This window comes from Herpailurus yagouaroundi, unplaced genomic scaffold, assembly GCF_014898765.1.
Source record: "Herpailurus yagouaroundi ecotype Mexico unplaced genomic scaffold, PumYag 197, whole genome shotgun sequence".
Taxonomy (NCBI): Eukaryota; Metazoa; Chordata; class Mammalia; order Carnivora; family Felidae; genus Herpailurus; species Herpailurus yagouaroundi.
In genome coordinates this window covers 21209084-21228760 of record NW_024412428.1, presented here as the reverse complement: position 1 = coordinate 21228760, position 19677 = coordinate 21209084, and the positions used below count along the sequence as shown (strand labels likewise).

Here is a 19677-nt window from a genome sequence, read left to right as displayed (position 1 = left end):
TCAATACTGCAGGGTTTGAGAAACCCTAATTTAGGTCAAAGTGAGTGAGTGAGGGGTTTCATGGGCAAATAAGGAGGCTAAGGAGGTGAACAGGCTACATTCTCACGTCCCTTTTCCCAAACACTTCCTTTCAGTATAGTACTGAGCGCCATCTGTACATCTAGGTAGATAAACACGTACACCCCTATTGCGATATAGACGTTTTTGAGAATCATTCTACCACTGATTTTTAGCTATGTAACGAAGTACAAAATTTATACAAAGAGTTCCTCTAGACATACGAGTGGTGGGTTACACAGAGCACTCGCTGGGTTATAGACCTTAAGACTTACAGCCTAATGTACAGAAATTATATTTCCTTTCTCCGAATAGATTAAGATCCCCCAGTACAACTAGAGTCAACAAAAATTCAGAACCATCACTGTAAGACAACTGACATTCATGAATTTTCACTTGCAATAATTAAATAATGAATCCCCGAAAAAGGACAACTGTTCTGAAGGAAATCTTGGCACGGTTACATAGAAGTACTATCACATTTATTTACTTGTACACTGACTTCTTTCAAAAATAATTTGAAGTGGCATTATACTAAAGTAAAAATATTTGTATACTCAAAAGTTCGGTTGCTCTTTTGTTCTTTTAATTAATCCAAGATTTCACTTAGAGCCACCACCTTGATCTCACAGGTTAAAATTTTCCAGTTTACTTCAATTACTATCTTCCACAGTTACTTGTTTTCAAGGATTAGACAGGCCATAAAGTGTGATTTTGTCGTTGTGGTTTCATGAGAGTCACAAGCACACCATTTTCTCACCAGGCCTTTCTAAGTCATGGTATTTGAACCTGAGGTATGCGCAGAGAATGCCACAGGACGATGATGAAAGCAGAGGCTCGAGGGACGCCAAGCACTGCCGGGGACACCAGAAGCCGGGAAGAGACAAAGAGGGGCCTCCCAAGAGCCCACGGACACAGCGCGTTGCACCCGGCAGCTTGATTTCCGACTTCCGGCCTCCGAAACCGTGCAACCAAAGGTTTCTGTTGTTTTAAGCCACCTGTTCTGCTGTACCGTGTGGAAGCTCTGGAAATTAATAAAGATTTAGGTATTTCTTATTTGTCATAAAATACTCTTAAGTCGAGCACTGCTATTGTCCTAGTTTGTTAGAGTGGAAGAGAGATACTAAAATACAACGAAAGAGTAATTCATGATTTGCCTCCACTGTAGTTGATGTTTGAAAAATAGTTCCAAATTTAAATTTAACCACGCAGAAAACAAAACTAGGAAATTAAGAAACTTTTAGAAATAAGTTCTTCAATGTTTTATCGGATTTGATAGCAGCTTTTTTTTATTGGTTACAAAACCTAAGCCCATATACAAAATTAGGAACACATTTAGATGCCTCTTTTGAAAGAACGTTTTAGTCTTTTTTAACTGAGTTTAAAAAAAATAAAAACAATGCGATTTTCAACACTGTTCTGAAAACTTAAAAGTGCAGCAAATATACTTAGTTTCCTTTGTCTAAGAAATGGTGCAATTCCAATTCCAAACTGATAAGGTCACAACAAATTGAATCAAGCAAATGCATACATATGTCTGCACTACTTGATGCTAATGTTCACTTATGTTAGTTTGCACTTAAAACACAAGAGGAAATCGGAATCGGCACAGTAGAGGCCTGATTTAATCTCAATGTGTGCAAAATTTAAAAGGTAACTGTCAGTAAGTAGGATGGAGAGTCCAGAAGAAACTAAACCAGGAGGGGTACAATTCACAATATCAAGAAGATTTGGACTTTAAGGGTTTCACCGAAGTTTGTGACCTTAATTGGCTTTGACTTTGTTATTCCTACTTTTAGTGAACACCACACAGTTTCAGAAATTTAGACTACAGTGTCTGAACAGGATGCAGTTACCATATGAAGCTTTAACTCAAAATTTGGATAAAGAAAAAAAGGCACAATGAACTTCAACTCAATTTTATGTGCACAAGAGTTGAAAAATCTGAGCCACCTTAAAGAGAAATTGATTCTAAAATTTATAAAACCTATAAATAATCAGAGGCCAAACCACTATATTAAAACAGATTCTCTAGCAAGTAAAAATCTTGCAGTTTAAACATACGCTTGTATCCATTTTGGATACAAGACAAAACTCACTCTTTAAAGTGGCTCCACCTTGGCAGATACATGTATTTGTAATGAATGCACACCTGCTATGTGTTGTTTATCAGTGAAAACACCCCAGCTGATTCACAAAGCTCTGATGGCATCGGTCTCATCTTCATCACAGTAAATACACCCCCATCGGATAACTACGTTAGTTTAGATTTTCTATCCCTTCACATCAACGCATTGGGAAATCATACCCAGTAAACAATAGCAACAAAACCATTTCTGTGACAGCACAAATCATTCAGTTTAAACATGTTCAAATCCATATTCTTTCATTAATAACTGGGTCAGATGACAATTTACCAAAAGCAATGACTTTACATAGTAATACCAGATTTTGCTTCAAGATCACTGCAAATCAGGTTTATGTCAAATAACTGCAGATTATTCCTCTACACAGATCCTTGACTGAATCTTTTAATATGTGAATATGCTTTTAGAGTAGGATCTGAATTAACTTTCCCAATACTCAAAGAATGAAGTTGTATAACACTTCTAAATAGTTGCTGGTTTGTTGCCAACCACATTATCAAAAGCACTGGTTACTAAGTAAAAAATATTTTAAGACTAAATTACAGTAAACATGAAGGCTCCACAGTTTAAACCCAATATAAATCAACCATATCCAATTATCAATTTAAAACAAAAAATATTAACTCCTGAAAGCTGAAAGCAAGATTTTTTTTTTTTTTTTTAAACATCACCAATCGGTACGTTAGACCTTTGCTTTTTGTTGTTGTTTTTTATTTGTTTTTTTCTTTGTAGTCAGGGACTCTTGCTTTCAACTTAAACAGAAGTTCAAGTCCGTAACAGGTTGCAGCTCAGGTAAAATACCATGCACAGCATTTGATTACTTCAAAACAGCAGGAACACACAGGCTGAAGTGAGTGGTCAAATAGGGCTTGCTGTTCTCAAAAATTAGGTATAATGGCGAAAGCATTACCATCCATAGCTAAAGTTCTTCCTCCAACCCTGGCTTCTGAGGCAGATAATAAACACATCAATTACTGGTAGATGAAGCACAGTTTTTTTAAAACTTAACTGTTTAATCAATAACCAAGTTTCTTTTTTTAAGTTCCTTTTTTTGTGTGTCAGTTCCACCAATGAAAATCATTTGGCTTGTACTTTAAAATCTATTCTTCCACATAAAGAATATGAAAATATGTTTGTGGAGGACAATGATGGAGGCTCAGATCAGACTGCACCTCTTTAAAGTCTTCCAACGTGTATATGCATCATACCGAAGTGTCTTGATCCACAGCGCACCATTTTCCAAAGGAGTATCAAGTGGGCAGCTGACATGCCACCACTATGGAATATTCTAAACTGGAACTGCAGTTGTCAGCGTGTGGCACCAGGGAACAGGGAAAAATAGGGTAGTCGAGATTGTTAAGGAGAATTCTAAAACAGTTCAGGAAATCATGCATATGCATTTACAGTCCATGTGATAGTAACTTTTGGCAACTGCAAAGTGACTGAGACATGGCTTGCTTTTAGAAGCATCAAAACGAAGAGGCATGTGTGTTTTGGAGCCTTTTGTTGTTCTTCTTCTTGTCATTTGGTAGCCATCTGGTGGTGCTTCGTATTGAATTGGGGAAGATGCTGCACTCAACTGAACTTAAAAATTAAATTCTTTTGTTTGAAGGTTGGCTGTTGGGTCAAAATTGTAAGTACCTCCTTGTGTTGCTTCAGGAATCAGGCTAGGATCTTCATCAATCTATAAAAAGCAAAACAAAAAAAAGGCCTTTGTTAAGATACTACATGTTATGGTATAAGCAGAACTTACTTCTTACAAGAGAATTCTGTACGGATGTTGTAATCGTTCTATATGATGTTTTAATCGATAAATTAAAATATTTAAGTAAATCAGTAACATTAAGAAACTTAACAATTTAATTAAACTGAACACACATTTCAAAATTGTTTTAAGTTCTTTTCTTTTTTTTTTTTAACCCCCTCCCCTGTCCCTGCCCCATTCTTAAGTTTCTGTATCTGTAGATTTATTTTACCTGTTTGAACACACGTACTTTCTTTCGTTTTGTGATGTTTATTTTGAGAGAGAGATCACGTGTGTGGATGAGCTGGGGAGGGGCAGAGAGGGAAGAGAAAGAATCCCAAACAGGCTCCGCACTGTCAGCACAGAGCTTGATGCGGGGCTTGAACTCACGAACCATGAGATCATGACCTGAGCCAAACTCAAGAGTTGGCCGCCCAACTGACTGAGCTACCCAGGTGCCCTTGAACACACATCATTTCTGTAACTGCAGTTGACCCTTGAACAACACGAGCTAGGGGCACCAATCCCACCCCCTGCAGAGTCAAAAATCTGAGTACAACTTCTGACTCCCAAAAACTTTACTAATAACTTACCATTGACTGGAAGCCTTACCAATTACATAAACAGTTGATTAGCACATATTTTGTATGTCATATGTATTATATACTTATTATTACAATGAAGTAGGCTAGAAAAATGAAAATGTTACTAAGAAAATCATAAGGAAGAGAAAACACATTTATAGTACTACACTGTATTGAAAAAAATCTGCGTATAAGTGGGCCCATGTGGTTCAAACCCTTGTTCAAGAGTCAACTGTACTATTTTTTCCCATTTAACAGATTACAAATATAACAAAAAGTGGGTTTTTGTTTGTTTGTTTGTTTGTTTATTTATTTATTTTTAAGTAATCTCTATGCCCAATGTGGGGCTCAAACTCCTAAGCCCAAGATCAAGAGTCACATGCTTTACACCGACTAAGCCAGCCAGGTGCCTCTCAGAGAACTGTTCATACATTTTTTACCTTATAATGAAGTTTCAAACATAGTATTTAATAAAACTGATTGAGGGGTGCCTGGGTGGCTCAGTAGGTTAAGCATCCAACTCTCGATTTTGGTTTAGGTCATGGTCTCACAAATTTGCGAGACTAAGGTCCGTTGGGATTCTGTCTCTCTCCCCCTCCCCTGCTCTCTCAAAATAAAAAGACTTAAAAGAAAAAAATAAAAGAAACTGATTGATGGAAAACAATCACTAATTTTTTAAAATTTAGATTATTAAAAATAAGTGGAAAATGCCACCTCAAAAGTATCTGATAGAAATAGAGGGGTGTCTGGGTGGCTCGGTCGGTTGAGCAACCAACTCGTGATTTCAGCTCAGGTCATGATCTCACGGTTCATCAGTTCAAGCCCTGCACTGGGCTCTACGCATTGGATGGTACAGAGCCTGCTTGGGATTCTCTGTGTCCCACTCTCTCTCTGCCTCTCTCTGCCCCTCCTCAGCTTGCGCATGTGCTCACATTCTCTCTCTCTCAAAAATAAACAACAAAAAAAACAACCAAATACAGTATATACTTGTCATATTAATGATAAAAAAATTCTCAGTGAACTTAACAGTATGTGTAGGTTTTAATGTACATGTAGGCATACCATACTTTAATGGATACTTACATCATCACCAGAGAAATATTGATCTATGATTTCAAATGCTAATTTATATATGTCTTCATTTTCATGTTGCTGTAAAACTTCGATTTTCTCCAAACCTGATAAAAACAAAAAATCAAATAATCAAATGGACATGAATAAAAACTGTGTTCATTCTAGTCATGGAAAATCCTAAAGAACTCGCAACACCCTCCCACCACACCCCGAAAATGACAGTTTGTCTAAAACACAGATAAAACTCTGAGCTGCTCTGATTGGAGGACCAGCATCCCACTAATTTCTTCCTCTCTAGAAACCCTTGACCCCAAGGGTTATCTGACAGATGAGGAAGCTATCGTATAGAGATGTAAAGGGGTTTATTTTAGGTTGAGTGGCAAGTTAGTGACAGAACTTGAACTGAGATCTCCCCAGGCTGCTTTAGTGGAATCGTACTATCTCATATAGTAATTTTTATCTTTCCTTTTGTTTTCAAAATGCTATTACTTTTATATAACAACAAAAACATGTTTTCAGAAACTTCATGATTAACTGATATAAATAGAAGACAAAGCTTTAAATTTTGAAATAATTTCTTTGAAGAAAAAAACAAAGAGGGTGCTTATATCCTATAGCCACAATGAAATTGAAAAATAAGTTTTCAGAACTGTAGAATGTCTTCATTTACATTCCCAATATATTTACTCCATGCATCAGATGCACAAGTCTATAACTTTAAATCCTTAACAATATTCTTCCTTGAAATATCTTTTTAGCTAGGTTATTTTGAAATAGTTGCATTTTTTTTCTTTTTAACAGCAATATAAAAAACCAGAAAAATGGGAATATAAGTGTCACAGATAATGGATGTAGAGTTCTTCACAAAATTATAAAATACTAAGTAAACGTGTATCCTAATTGTGAGTATACTTCCCAGAGACCGAAGCAACTATATTGATTAAAGCTGAAGAGTAACAATTCTGCAGCTCAAACTTTCTGGGGTAAGTTCTGAATTAGACTACAATGCTAATTTCAAATTATCTCAAAATATCTTAAAACCAGAATGAGCAGTGAATTAAGAGTATGAGGATCTACTTCCATGGCCATAGACAAAACTTAACATCTCTAGGATAATTTCTTCTTGTTATTAAGAAGATACTTCCAGTCTGAATATTTTATGATGTGACTACATTTACTTTCTCTTAAAAAAAAAAATGAAAGGGGTAATATAACTGTACATAATAGTCAATAAAATATACAAAATAAAACATGACAATAAGGTTTGGGCAACTTAGTACATACTGAACAGGTATCCTTAAAATATGCCTCATATATCATTATCAGAGAAATATTTAATATTTCAAATAAGTTTTTTTATTAAAATTTCAAAGTAACTTCTGTGGTAATAACTTCAGCAGACAGCTCTAGCAATCACAAGACTGAAATAAAATACCTAGATGACTCCAAAATCATTAACCTTTCCAACAACATGGAATAGTATTTCACAAAGTAAGATCTATAGAATAACGTATCAGGTATAATGTGAAGAAAGTGTTTCACTGTCAAGGATTCTAAGAAATTCTGGATTAAATGAAGCTTATAACTTTCTCTATCATAGCAGTTCCCAAGCTTTTGCTCTCGCGCACTGTGACTTCAAGAGGAGTGTTCATGTCACCTAAAAGGCAATGTGACCCTCTAGGAAGGTCACAGAATGACCTTCACAACCAGTTTTCCCCAAGTACGGACTGATGCCTGCTGGAAAACCCTCATGTAATGCTAACTGGTGAATACAGGACAGCAGCATACTTTGATGATGGAGCAGTGTTTCCTGACAGTTTTCTTTCTACTTAGTTGCCTTGAAAGGAACTGATCTTTCAGCATTCCACTGCTCAACTATTTTTCTTCAATGCACTCTTACCTCCACATTCTTCTATTATTTCAGCTATTGTGCTTGCTTCATCACCAGCCATGATCAGAATGTTTTTCAGACCATCTAGAACCACCTGAACAACTTGAGAATCTTTTACAGACAGTAAATTACAGAATGGTGGTATTACATTCTGCTGTACAAGGTACTCAACCTAGGCAACAAGAGAAAAATGTTTATTTATATAATTATCTTTTACCCAAAAAGAACACACTACAGGGATTATGAACAACCAGCAGCTCCTACACATAAAAGAGTAGTGTACTTTCCGATATTAACAATCCTAACAGTTTTTCCAAACTTACCTGATCTTTTCTGCCACTTATCGTTAAGTTGCTAATTGCCCAGGCAGCTTCTTTTTGTGTTCCAAAGTCTCCCTGAAGGTTAAAAAAGAAATGATTGTATGAATTCTTTATTAAAAAATCTTGGTTATAATATGTTAATGTACACTATAAACTCACAATATGACTGACCTTAGCAAGCTGATGAATAATCATAGGAATTAACCCGGCGTCTATTACAGCTTGAACTTGTTGCTGGTTGCCTGCTGTTATGTTGGAAAGGAACCACACTGCTTCCTATAATTGAACAAAATACAGGGTACCTTTGTTTGAAAGATTAGTTTTAATGCATTTATATTTTTATTTTTATGTAGTTTACATAAACTATAACAAAATCACTTGAGTTGCATTAGGGAAATGCATCTAAAAAGCAATGAGATGACACAGAATGTCTCATTTTAAACCCGTTATAAGGAAACTTCCATCCATAACATGTGGGCCCACTAACCTTGCACTGATCCACCCAATAAAACATATGCCTACATCACCCAGGAACTACTTTATTTTATTTATTTTTTAATGTTTATTTATTTATTTTGAGAGAGAGTGAGAATCCCAAGCAGGCTCCGTGCTGTCAGCACACAGCCCAACACGGGGCTTGATCATACAAACTGTGAGATCATAACTTGAGCCAAAATCAAGAGTCAGATCTTTAATCAAGCCACCCAGATGTCCCTAGGCACTATTGTAGACAATGGTAATATGGCAGTGAACAAAAGAGACAAAAAAATCTTTACTCATGCAGCTTACATTTTTTGGTGCTTAAGCTCCCTCTAAAAGATAATGATAGGGGCGCCTGGGTGGCGCAGTCGGTTAAGCGTCCGACTTCAGCCAGGTCACGATCTCGCGGTCTGGGAGTTCGAGCCCCGCGTCGGGCTCTGGGCTGATGGCTCAGAGCCTGGAGCCTGTTTCCGATTCTGTGTCTCCCTCTCTCTCTGCCCCTCCCCCGTTCATGCTCTGTCTCTCTCTGTCCCAAAAATAAATAAAAATCGTTGAAAAAAAAATAAAAAAAAATAAATAAAAGATAATGATATAAATAAGTAAGAGACTCAATTTCCTAAAAGTTTGTTAAAACTATTTCTAAGAAAGGAGAATTGCTTTCTTGTAAAAATATTTACTTGCAAGATATATTTAGAAATTAAGTGTCCAATTATCTGGGATGGGTCTATATAACAAATTTTGCTGTAACCTTTAAGGATTTACAAGTCACAAACACGCAGGTCTACTGCAATTTTAGTGTCAAGTGCTGTCTCTTCTTCCTCTTCTACAGTGAAAAAAGTTAACTGTAAATTTATTTTGCCCAATTGTGGGAAGAGGTTAACAACTGGTAAGTCAGTGTTCACTCTACCATTCTTACAAATTTCTTGTAGGTTTGAAACGTTTTAAACTAATATGCTGAGGGAATAAACCCAAGTTTGATTCTACCTTGAGGGTCCCATGATGATCCCAAGTCCAAGTAACACAAATGCTCAAGGTGAAAAACTTCTAAGGAGACTAAATGGCTGCTGAGGCTGAGTAAACATCTATGTGAACCCTTTGTCCCCCATGATACCTTCACTCAGAGCATATTGGTCACATGCCAGAACTTCTCTACACCCACTTCTGTCCGGCTTCCTCACTTCTCAGCTCTGTTTCCAATTATGGAATACATTTAGCTATAAAAATCCCAAATTATTGAAATTTCTACAGTAAAAGTAACTGGCCCAGAGGCTAAAAGACTCTGGCTTCTTTCCCTTCACTGGAGCAAATGCATTCATAAAATGCACTTTTTCGACAACATACTTTTCTGTAACAATCCAACTGTCAAATTATAGTTGAGCAACTATATAAATACAGCTATGACACAGAAGAAATGATCAGTTCTGCTGGTTTGGGGGATGGTGGCATTTCAGGCAGATAAAACTACATGCAACTAAATGCGAATCAAATCCATGAGACATCATTTCACACCTACTAGAGTGGCTATAATAATTTTAAAAAAGGAACTGGAACCCTCATACAGTGCTTGTGGGAACGTAAAGTGGTACAGCCACTATGGAAAACAATTTGGCAGCTCCTCAAACAGCTAAACACAGAATTACCATACGACTGGGCAGTTCTACTCCTAGATATATGCCCAAAGGAACTGAAAGCTGTGACTCAAATGGACATCTGCATGCCGATGTTCACTGCAACATTATTCACAACAGCCACCAGTAGAAAAACTCCAAGTGTCCACCAACAAATGACTGGATAAACAAAATGTGGTATGTATGTACTATGGAATATTTATTCAGCTATAAAAGGAAATGAAGTTCTGACACATGCTCCAACATGGATGAACCTTAAAAATTGTATGCAATGTGAAATAAGGCAGATACAAAGAGACTGAAGTACTTAAGTATATTTAACAATTAATAATAAGTTTGTATCTAAAGTTGAAATTTTAAAAAAGACTTTTTTGATCCTTCAATTTAGGCACTGCATCTTTTGGTCCAATCTAATTTCATAGGGAGATTAAATTATGATCTGTTTATAAAAGATACCAGCCATCCAGCGAGAGATTTTGTATGGATTCTCACTTCATGGCTACTAATTTACCGATCCTTGCTACTACCCAATTTATTTAAATAAAAACACTGGTTATAACAAAATAACACTTGTAACAAAATAACTGCAGAGGTGATAGGAAATAATTCTCATCATAACTACAGTGCTTGTGAAGAAAATTATGATCAAACAAACAGCAACAGAAAACAAGGGGACAGTTTATACAGACAGAAAGAAATGCACCAATGAGGCTATTATGTGCCTTACCTTATTTATCTTCTCTTTGGGGTGTGATAAGAGATTGGGGAAGTGTGACAGGACATCACAGTTGAGAACAACCTGGGTCTGCTCATCGGTGCCAGTCACTATGTTGCCAACTGCTCTGAGTGCTGCTGTCTGGGGTGGGGATAAAATACTTTCTATACATTTATTTGTTTATGAGGAAACTGACTCTATAGTTTTCATAATCCTGAGAAAACGTAAAAATGCAAGGGGTGAATGATTAGCACTTACTGTATTCTTAGGCAAAGTACTATGTAGAACTGAGAGGCAATTTTGAATTTTAAACAATAGTCATAAAAAATGGAACTACAGAACTATGGAACTACAGAAAAATGTGTGAAAAACTATCGAAAAAATTTTTCAAAAAATTTAAAAAAAAGAAAAATTAACAGGTAAAGGTTCATTTTAACAGCAGCTATTTCTAATCTATTACTAAATGAGTAGCACAGAAATATTTTAATAAAGGCCTGGAATGGGCACACATTTCCATCTAGAAAGTCACTTTGGTAGAAGTGGAATAATCATCTATCAGCCACCCACACCTAACTAAAGTGAGGAGAAATGAGAGAGGAAAAAAATGCAGTTAGGATGCTGTTCTAATTATTTGGACAGAAAAAAAAATGAGTCTTGAACTAAATCAGTGGCTCTAGATACTTAAGGAGTAGACAGATTCATAAGCTATATAATAAGAATTAACAGAGCTTTGTAAATGGAGGGGAAAAGAAAGGAGGAATCAAGATTTGAAGCTTGGACCATGTGGTCTACTGAAAGGAGATATAGAAAGAGGAGCAGGTTTGGGGAAGAAGACGATACACTTTTTGTCTGGTTAAAATGGCAATAGAATGCTTTAAAGGAGTTCTCAGAGGAGACGTCTAAGGGCTCAAGGACAACTGGGTACTAGGAGTCTGAAACTGTGAAGAATCTGGGTGAGATAAAGATTTGGAAACCAACAAAATCAGGTTCAGTAAAACAGAGGAGAAATATGGAAGATATGTACATATGGACCGAACTGAACCCGGGTTGTTCAAGTTAACAGGTTATAGCAAACACAATTTTAAACAAGTTAGAAAAAATTTTTAAATACTTACTTGGACTTTCACTTCCTGGTGGCTCAAAAGGGGCACAAGAAATGGCACAACCCCTGAATCAATAACCATCTGTATCTGCTCATTACCTCCATCTGTCAGGTATGACAGAGCCCAAACAGTATCTACGAGAATCTACAGGAAGTAAAAAAGAATTACAATTCAGTTATTTTTTTGAATGCTTAAAATACATAACTCAGAGGTGGTAACGTAAGAAGTAATTAAACTATGTTTTAGCTTGGTGGCAAAAGTATCTGCTTACTTGATAAATCTACTAAGCAGCAGAGTACTCTCTCAATGCCTACCTCAGATCAATCACTCTTTACAAAAATGAGACATGGAAGTGTGAGACAACTTCTACCCCAACTTATGCATTTATATATCAGATAAATGAATTTAAAAACAAGCAGAAAAGTTGTTCTCTCTGCCCCGCAAACTGAGTACCTAATAATCACAAGGAAACACTTTATATACAGAACAAGACCATATACCAAGCTGCTTCAAGTCTAGAAGAGCCCAAAAAGATCACCTGTCTATACCAGTGGTTTTCATACATGTTTAGCAATATAATTACTTGTTTAGGCTATTAAAATAAACAGATAAAAGAATTAAGTTGGCATTTTAACCTTAGGAAATTATTTGCAAAGCCCTTGAAAAAGGTCCCCAAATGAAGAGCACAGAACATAAACCATGACCCATAGCCATCTGATTTTGCAAATAACAAAAAACAAAAGAACGACTCAGGTTTATTGACTCTTTCAAAGTCAAAGAGGTTATATGTAAGCACAGATCTTATCTCATGTGAAATCCAGAGATGTTTCTTACTAAGGTATGCAAATTAAAGACATTCTGTTGCTTTTAAAATAATGCCACCAGGGGCACCTGGATGACTCAGGTGGTTAAGCATCCAGCTCGATTTCTGATCCCCAGGGTTGTGAGATCAAGCGCTGAGTAGGGCTCTGCACTGAGCATGGAGCCTGCTTAAGATTCTCTCTCTCCCCTCCCCTGTCCTCCCCCATCCCACACCCTCCACTACTCACACTCATACTCTAAAATAAAAACTAAAAATAAAATAATGCCATCTGAATTAAGTCCATCTACATATCTTTCAAGAAGTATATAGATCAATAAAAAGAGCAAATAAAACCACATTTAACCCACACCTTCAGCATTACTAGAAGTCAGAGACTACAAATTTCAAATTACCTGTAAGAAGAGAAAAAATTAAAGTCTAGCTTTTGTCTGGACCTCCTGCCCCAGGCCTGTGTAAGATTTCAAAGAAGAGGAGTGGTAAGGAGAGTTAAGTGTTTAAAACTACCCCATATTAGTGGGACAGAGACCATGTGGCCCCAAAAGCCTACAATATATACTATCTGTCCTTTTCAGAAAAAGCTGCTGACACCTTCTTCGTTAGATGATGAGCTTCATTCAACTAAGAGATGCTTGAGGAAATAGATCATTACAGATCACAAACAAAAGTGGAAGTAAGAGTAGAAGAAAAACTTATAAATGGTATTTATTCTGAAAAAACAGAAATATTGCAACTTCAAGAATGGGACAGAAGGAAGTTGTGCATGAGAGCCGAGCCCACCTACCATCCCACCCCAGCACTAAGGCCTCCCTACTAAAGGGTATCTGCAGACGTGGTGTGTGTGAACAAAGCCTGTCTACTGCCCAGTGTGGCAATAGCAGGTAACAAGACTTAAATAGAACTTGTAGTCACATAACAGAACACCCAAAATGTGCAGGCTTACAAGTGAAAACAACTTGTCATACCAGTAACATCTCAAACTCAAAAGGGAAAAGACAGTCAACAGATGTCAATGCTGAGATGACAGAGATATTGAAATTCTCTGACAAAGATTTGAAAGTAACTATCATAAAAATACTTCAGCAAACAATTGTGAACATATTTAAAACAACTAAATATAGGAAATCTCAGCAAAGAAACACGCCATAAAGAAGAACCAAACAAATTTTTAAAAAAAGTTTTTGTTTATTTTGAGAGAAAAGAGAGAAAGTACGAGCAGGGGAGGACAGAAAAAGAGGGGAGAGTGAGAATCCCAAGCAGGCTCTGCGTTTCTAGTGCAGAGCCCAACATGAGGTTCAAACTCCCGAGATCATGACTTGAGCCACAGTCAGAGACTTAACCAACTGATCCACCCTCGTGTGCCCCAAACAGAACATTTTAAACTAAAAAATTCAGTAATCCAAATTTAAAACTCACTGGAAATACTCCCTAGTGAAATGGAGAAAGAAAAAAAACAATCAACAAACTCAAAGATCAATACAAATCATCCAATCTGTGTAACAGGAAAACAAACATCAAAAAAGATTGCAAAGAGGGGGCTCCTGGGTGGCTCAGTCAGCTAAGGCTAAGTGTCTGAGTCTTTGTTTCAGCTCAGGTCATGATCTCAGGGGTGGTCGGGTGGTCACTGTGGAATCGAGTCCAGCGTCAGCCTCTCTGTCTCTGCCCTTCCCCCACTAGTGCTCTGTCTTTCTCAAAATAAATAAATATTTAAAAAAGATTGCATAAAACCAATGGAGATACCACCTCACACCAGTCACAGTGGCTAAAATTTACAACTCAGGAAACAACAGACGTTGGTGAGGATGTGGAGAAAGGGGAACCCTCTTGCACTGTTGGTGGGAATGCAAACTGGTGCAGCCGCTCTGGAAAACAGTATAGAGGTTCCTCAAAAAATTAAAAATAGAACTACCCTACGACCCAGCAATAGTACTACTAGGAATTTATCCAAAGGGTACAGGAGTGCTGATTCACAGGGGCCCATGTACCCCAATGTTTATAGCAGTACTTTCAACAACAAATCATGGAAAGAGCCCATATGTCCATCAACTGATGAATGGATAAAGAAGATGTGGTTTATATAGACAATGGAATACTACTTGGCAATGAGAAAGAATGAAATCTTGCCATTTGCAACAGTGTGAATGGAAATGGAGGGTATTATGCTAAGTGAAATATGTCAGTCAAAGAAAGACAAGTATCGTATGTTTTCACTCATATGTGGAACTTGAGAAACTTAACAGAAGACCATGGGGAAGGGAGGGAGAAAAAACAGTTTCAAACAGAGAGGGAGGCAAACCATAAGAGACTCTTTAATACAGAAAACAAACCATAAAGGTCGATAGTGGGGGAGAGGGGAAAACGGGTGATGGGCATTGAGGAGGGCACCTGTTGGGATGAGCACTAGGTGTTGTATGTAATCAGTGAATCACGGGAATTGATTCCTGAAACCAAGAGCATAATGTATACACTCTATGTTAGTTAACTTGACAATAATGTAAATAAAAAAAAAAAAAATCACAGGGGCGCCTGGGTGGCTCAGTTGGTTAAGAATCCGACTTCAGGTCATGATCTCGCAGTCTGTGAGTTTGAGTCCCGCGTTGGGCTCTGTGCTGACAGCTCAGAGCCTGGAGCCTGTTTCGGATTCTATGTCTCCCTCTCTCTGACCCTCCCCCGTTCATGCTCTGTCTCTCTCTGTCTCAAAAATAAATGTTAAAAAAAATTTTTTTAAATCACAAAGAAATACAGAGAGTTTCAGAGATCTGTAGAACAATAACAGAAGATCTAACATTTCTGTCATCAGAGTCGCAGAAGGAGAGTGAAGCTGAAAAAATATTTTAAGAAATAATGGCAGAAAATATCCTAAATTTGGCAAAAGACATGAGCCTAAAGATTCAAAAATGGGAGGATGAGGCAAGACAACAGAGAAAACAGAATAAGCTCATCAATTATTGTATAGGTATTAGATACTAGTCAAAAAATACTATCTGCCAAACCAGATAGTAAAAGAAAAGGGCATTATAAAAGGTATAAATAAAAAGGTAATATTAGAACAAAATGAACCTTCCTAAATAACAAAATAAATGAAAAAAAAAGCACACCAAATAAAAAATAAAACACACACAAAATATCATACAAAATGTGACTGAGCTAAAACCAAACATATCAAACAATGTGAACAAGCTTAACTCACCTATAAACCAGAAAAAGGTTCTTAAATTGGCTCCCAAAACAGAACCGAACTCTCTGCTGTATACAAGAGACACAACTAAAATTAAGTAATTCAACAAGGCTAAAAATTAAAAGAATGAGAAAAAAGAATGTTTACACCAAGTAAACATTCAGAAAACAGAGACTATAATCATGTTAGTAGACCAGAACTTAGGCTAAAAAGCATTACAAAGAACAAATAATGCTGCTTTATAAAGCTAAATCCTACAATTTACAGTAAAGACATAACAGTTATAAAATCTACCCACCAAATAACCCTGCAAACACAATTACAAAGCAGAAACTAAAAGGATGCGAGACAAAAATATAAGAATAAATGAGTAATGTATTTTCACACACGACAGATTTTCAGTATGAGAGAAGTAGATAAAAAATGAGGACACAGATCTTATGAATATATATTGAAATTTATACCTTGCTAATAGATAATATAACATGCATATGGAGCATAAAAATCATGTTAGTTCCAAAGAAAACATCAATAAATTACATAAAGCAGAAATACTATAAAACTATTCCAATACAAAAAGTTAGATAGACATTAATAAAATAAAAACCAAAAAGACTTCTGTTATGGAAATTTAAGAGCCATATAACAAACAACACTTGGATGAAAGAGAAAATACCAAAAAAACTAAATTTTGAAAAAATTACAAGGAAAACACCACATACTAGAAAATAATGGATGTATGTAAAGCAGTGATCAAAGGAAAGTTCATATTCCTACAAATTTACATAACACAACTAAAAGGATGCAAATAAATAAATCCCAAATCAAGAGCTAGAAAAAGAACAGTAAATAGTACATGGAAGTAGAGTTGAAATCTAGATGAAATGAGTAACTTCTTAGGGCAATAGTTAATAAAAACTGATCTCGGAAGACACAGAGAGCTTAAGCAAGTCAATTTCCATAGCAAAGACAGAGAAAATTATCAAGGAACTAACCCCACAAAGTACGAAGACTCAAAAATTTCAAGGGCAAAACTACCAAGTCTTCAAAGATGGGAGAGCCCCCAATGCTATATATATTGTTTCAGAGCATAAAAAATAAAGGAAGCACAATGTTAATACCTAAACTTTACAAAAGCAATAAAAATATAATATTAATACCTAATAAAGATAGCATAAAGTAAAACCACAGACCCAGTATCACTTATGTGAATACTGGTGCAAAAATTCTCAATAAAACATTAGCAAATACGATCCAATACTACACTAAGAAAACAATATATGATAATCAAGTGGAATTATTTAAGAAATAAAAAGAAGGTTCAATTTTAGAAATATCATTTAGATGTTAGATTAATAGAGTTAAGAAAAATCCTGATTATCTCCACAGTCACTGAAAAATTAAACACCCATTCTTAAATTTTTTTTTAATGTTTATTTTTGAGAGAGAGAAGAGAGACTGCGCACGTACATGTGAGTGGGGGAGGGGTAGAGACAGAGCTGGAGACACAGAATCCGAAGCAGGCTCCAGGTTCTGAGCTCAAAGTGGGGCTCGAACTCACGAAGTGTGAGATCATGACCTGAGCCGAAGTCAGTCGCCCAACCGACTGAGCCACGCAGGTGCCCCTAAACACTCATTCTTGATGTCAACACTCAAAATAGGATTTTATGGATATTTCCTTAACATAATAAAAAATTTATTAACTCAGGAAAAGGATTTAGATTCAACAAAAGATTGATAAATCTGATTACATAAAAAATAAGTCTGCATGGCAAAATGTATCAAAGACAAAAAAAAAAGACAAATTAGGAGAATATCTGAAATAATGTTATCACAAAGAGCTAATATCCTTAATATATACAGAACTTTTAAAACCTAAGACAAAAAGACCAAAAATCTGATAGAAAAGCAGGCAATAAATACAAACAGGCTACTTACAAAGACATAAAAATGGCCCTTATATATACAACATAATGTCCAACTTCACTAATTAAAAAAAAGAAAGAAAGAAACAAGTGCAAATTAGGGGCACCTGGGTGGCTCAGCTGGTTAAGCACCCAACTTCAGCTCAGGTCACGATCTCACATTTTGTGAGTTTGGGCCCCACATCAAGCTCTGTGCTGATAGCTCAAAACCTGGAGCCTGCTTCAGATTCCCTGTCTCTCTCTCTCTCTCTCTCTGCACCTCCCCTGCACCCATTCTGTCTGTCTGTCTCTCAAAAATAAGCATTAAAATTTTTTTTTAAAAAAAGAAATGCAAATTAAAACTGACATACATGGGAATGCAAGCTGGTGCAGCCACTCTGGAAAACAGTATGGAGGTTCCTCAAAAAGCTAAAAATAGAACTACCCTACGACCCAGCAATTGCTCTACTAGGCATTTATCCAAGGGATACAGGTGTGATGTTTCGAAGGGACACATGCACCCCCATGTTTATAGCAGCACTATCAACAGTAGCCAAAGTATGGAAAGAGCCTAAATGTCCATCAACTGATGAATGGATAAAGAAATTGTGGTTTATATACACAATGGAGTACTACGTGGCAATGAGAAAGAATGAAATATGGCCCTTTGTAGCAATGTGGATGGAACTGGAGAGTGTGATGCTAAGTGAAATAAGTCATACAGAGAAAGACAGATACCATATGTGTTCACTCTCATGTGGATCCTGAGAAACTTAACAGAAACCCATGGGGGAGGGGAAGGGAAAAAAAAAAAGGGTTAGAGCAGGAGAGAGCCAAAGCATAAGAGACTCTTAAAAACTGAGACAAACTGAGGGTTGATGGGGAGTGGGAGGGAGATGAGGGTGGGTGATGGGTATTGAAGAGGGCATCTTTTGGGATGAGCACTGGGTGTTGTATGGAAACCAATTCGACAATAAATTTCATCTATTAAAAAAAAAAAATAGCCAAAGTATGGAAAGAGCCCAAATGTCCATCGAGGGATGAATGGATAAAGAAGATGTGATACATTGGGGCGCCTGGGTGGCGCAGTCGGTTAAGCGTCCGACTTCAGCCAGGTCACGATCTCGCCGTCCATGAGTTCAAGCCCCGCATCAGGCTCTGGGCTGATGGCTCAGAACCTGGAGCCTGTTTCACATTCTGTGTCTCCCTCTCTCTCTGCCCCTCTCCCGTTCATGCTCTGTCTCTCTCTGTCCCAAAAATAAATAAACGTTGGAAAAAAAAAAATTTAAAAATTAAAAAAAAAAAAGATGTGATATATATATATATATATATATACACACACACACATACATACATACACACACACACACATATATATATATATATACACACACACACATATACACACACACAATGGAGTATTACTCGGCAATCAAAAAGAATGAAATCTTGCCATCTGCAACTACGTGGATGGAACTGGAGGGTATTACGCTAAGTGAAATTAGAGAAAGACAAAAATCATATGACTTCACTCATGAGGACTTTAAGAGACAAAACAGATGAATGTAAGGGAAGGGAAATAAAAATAATATAAAAACAGGGAGGGGGACAAAACATTTTTCTTAAATATGGAGAACAAACTGAAGGTTACTGGAGGGGTTGTGGGAGGGGGGATGGGCTAAATGGGTAAGGGGCACTAAGATATCTACTCCTGAAATCATTGTTGCACTATATGCTAACTAATTTGGATGTAAATTTTAAAAAATAAAAAATAACTTAAAAAAAACCTGACATACAGTTTTTTTACCCATCAGATAGGCAAAATTTTTAAATGTGATAACATATGCTATTGGCAAGGCTATGGAGAAAGTCACTTTCATATGGGTGCTGCTGGAAATACAAAATGGCACAGTCTCTAAGACAAGGAGTTTGGGCAGTATGTAAGAAAATTACAATGCATTCATTCTTTGGCCTAGCAATCCCGCTTCTAGGGATTTACTCAAGGGTATTCCAATAATATGAAAATACACAA

The 19677-nt window shown here is 36.6% G+C and overlaps 1 protein-coding gene across 1 annotated transcript in view; it reads right to left on the bottom strand.

Moving 5' to 3' along the window:
• Positions 1-512: 512 nt before the first annotated feature.
• Positions 513-19677, bottom strand: part of KPNA3 (karyopherin subunit alpha 3) — a 101711-nt gene continuing 82546 nt past the window's right edge. Inside the window, exons 11-17 of the mRNA XM_040448361.1 lie at positions 11756-11887; positions 10653-10781; positions 7989-8093; positions 7821-7892; positions 7507-7669; positions 5616-5710; positions 513-3888 (exon numbers count right to left, since the gene is read on the bottom strand). Coding sequence (XP_040304295.1) covers positions 3790-3888; positions 5616-5710; positions 7507-7669; positions 7821-7892; positions 7989-8093; positions 10653-10781; positions 11756-11887 — 795 coding nt within the window. The 3' untranslated portion in view covers positions 513-3789. The remainder of the gene's footprint in view (positions 3889-5615; positions 5711-7506; positions 7670-7820; positions 7893-7988; positions 8094-10652; positions 10782-11755; positions 11888-19677) is intronic.